Raw genomic sequence first — 518 nt, 5'->3', positions numbered from 1 at the left:
CCACAATGTGCTGGGGGCAGAGCAGCCCCTGCCATGGCACCGTTGGGGGCTGCAGTGCCCCATCCCATCTGTCCCACAGCCACTAGTGAGTCCTTCCCCAGTGCAGCTCCGAGTGCTCCTCACATCCACACCCAGAACAGAAACCCAACAGAAGATGAGCAACATGAGTTGGGTGACACAGCAGAAGTTTGGGTACCCGGGGGACACCCTGTGAAGGAGGAGGAGGAGGAAGAGGGGGAAGGATTTCGGTGCAGTTTTGCCCCATCGAATGCAACCAACCTGCATCACCTGGGGCGACATCAAACCCAGTCCTGCTCACCCAGGGTCATCGGCGTCTGGGCTCAGCCACGTCCCACCAGCACCAGCGAAGACTTTCTCACTAGTTGCGGTATTGGTATAAAAAGTTAAAATCCACAGGGCCAGGGCCACAGGCTGTGGGGCTGTCCTGCCCCTCCCGGGGCTCCGGGCGTCCCTCCCGCGGCGCAGAGCCAGGCTGGGCATCGCCTCTCTCCGGGGCA

General features: G+C 61.4%; 1 protein-coding gene across 1 annotated transcript in view; it reads right to left on the bottom strand.

The window, feature by feature from the left end:
• Positions 1-315: 315 nt before the first annotated feature.
• The window catches only part of KCNT1 (potassium channel, subfamily T, member 1), a 37001-nt gene continuing 36798 nt past the window's right edge, over positions 316-518 (bottom strand). Inside the window, exon 33 of the mRNA XM_009074699.1 lies at positions 316-379. Within this exon, the coding sequence (XP_009072947.1) occupies positions 316-379 (64 nt within the window). The remainder of the gene's footprint in view (positions 380-518) is intronic.

This window comes from Acanthisitta chloris, unplaced genomic scaffold (genome assembly GCF_000695815.1).
Source record: "Acanthisitta chloris isolate BGI_N310 unplaced genomic scaffold, ASM69581v1 scaffold2535, whole genome shotgun sequence".
NCBI classification, from domain to species: Eukaryota; Metazoa; Chordata; class Aves; order Passeriformes; family Acanthisittidae; genus Acanthisitta; species Acanthisitta chloris.
Note: the sequence above shows the minus strand (reverse complement) of the source record. Positions and strands in the feature narration are given on the sequence as shown.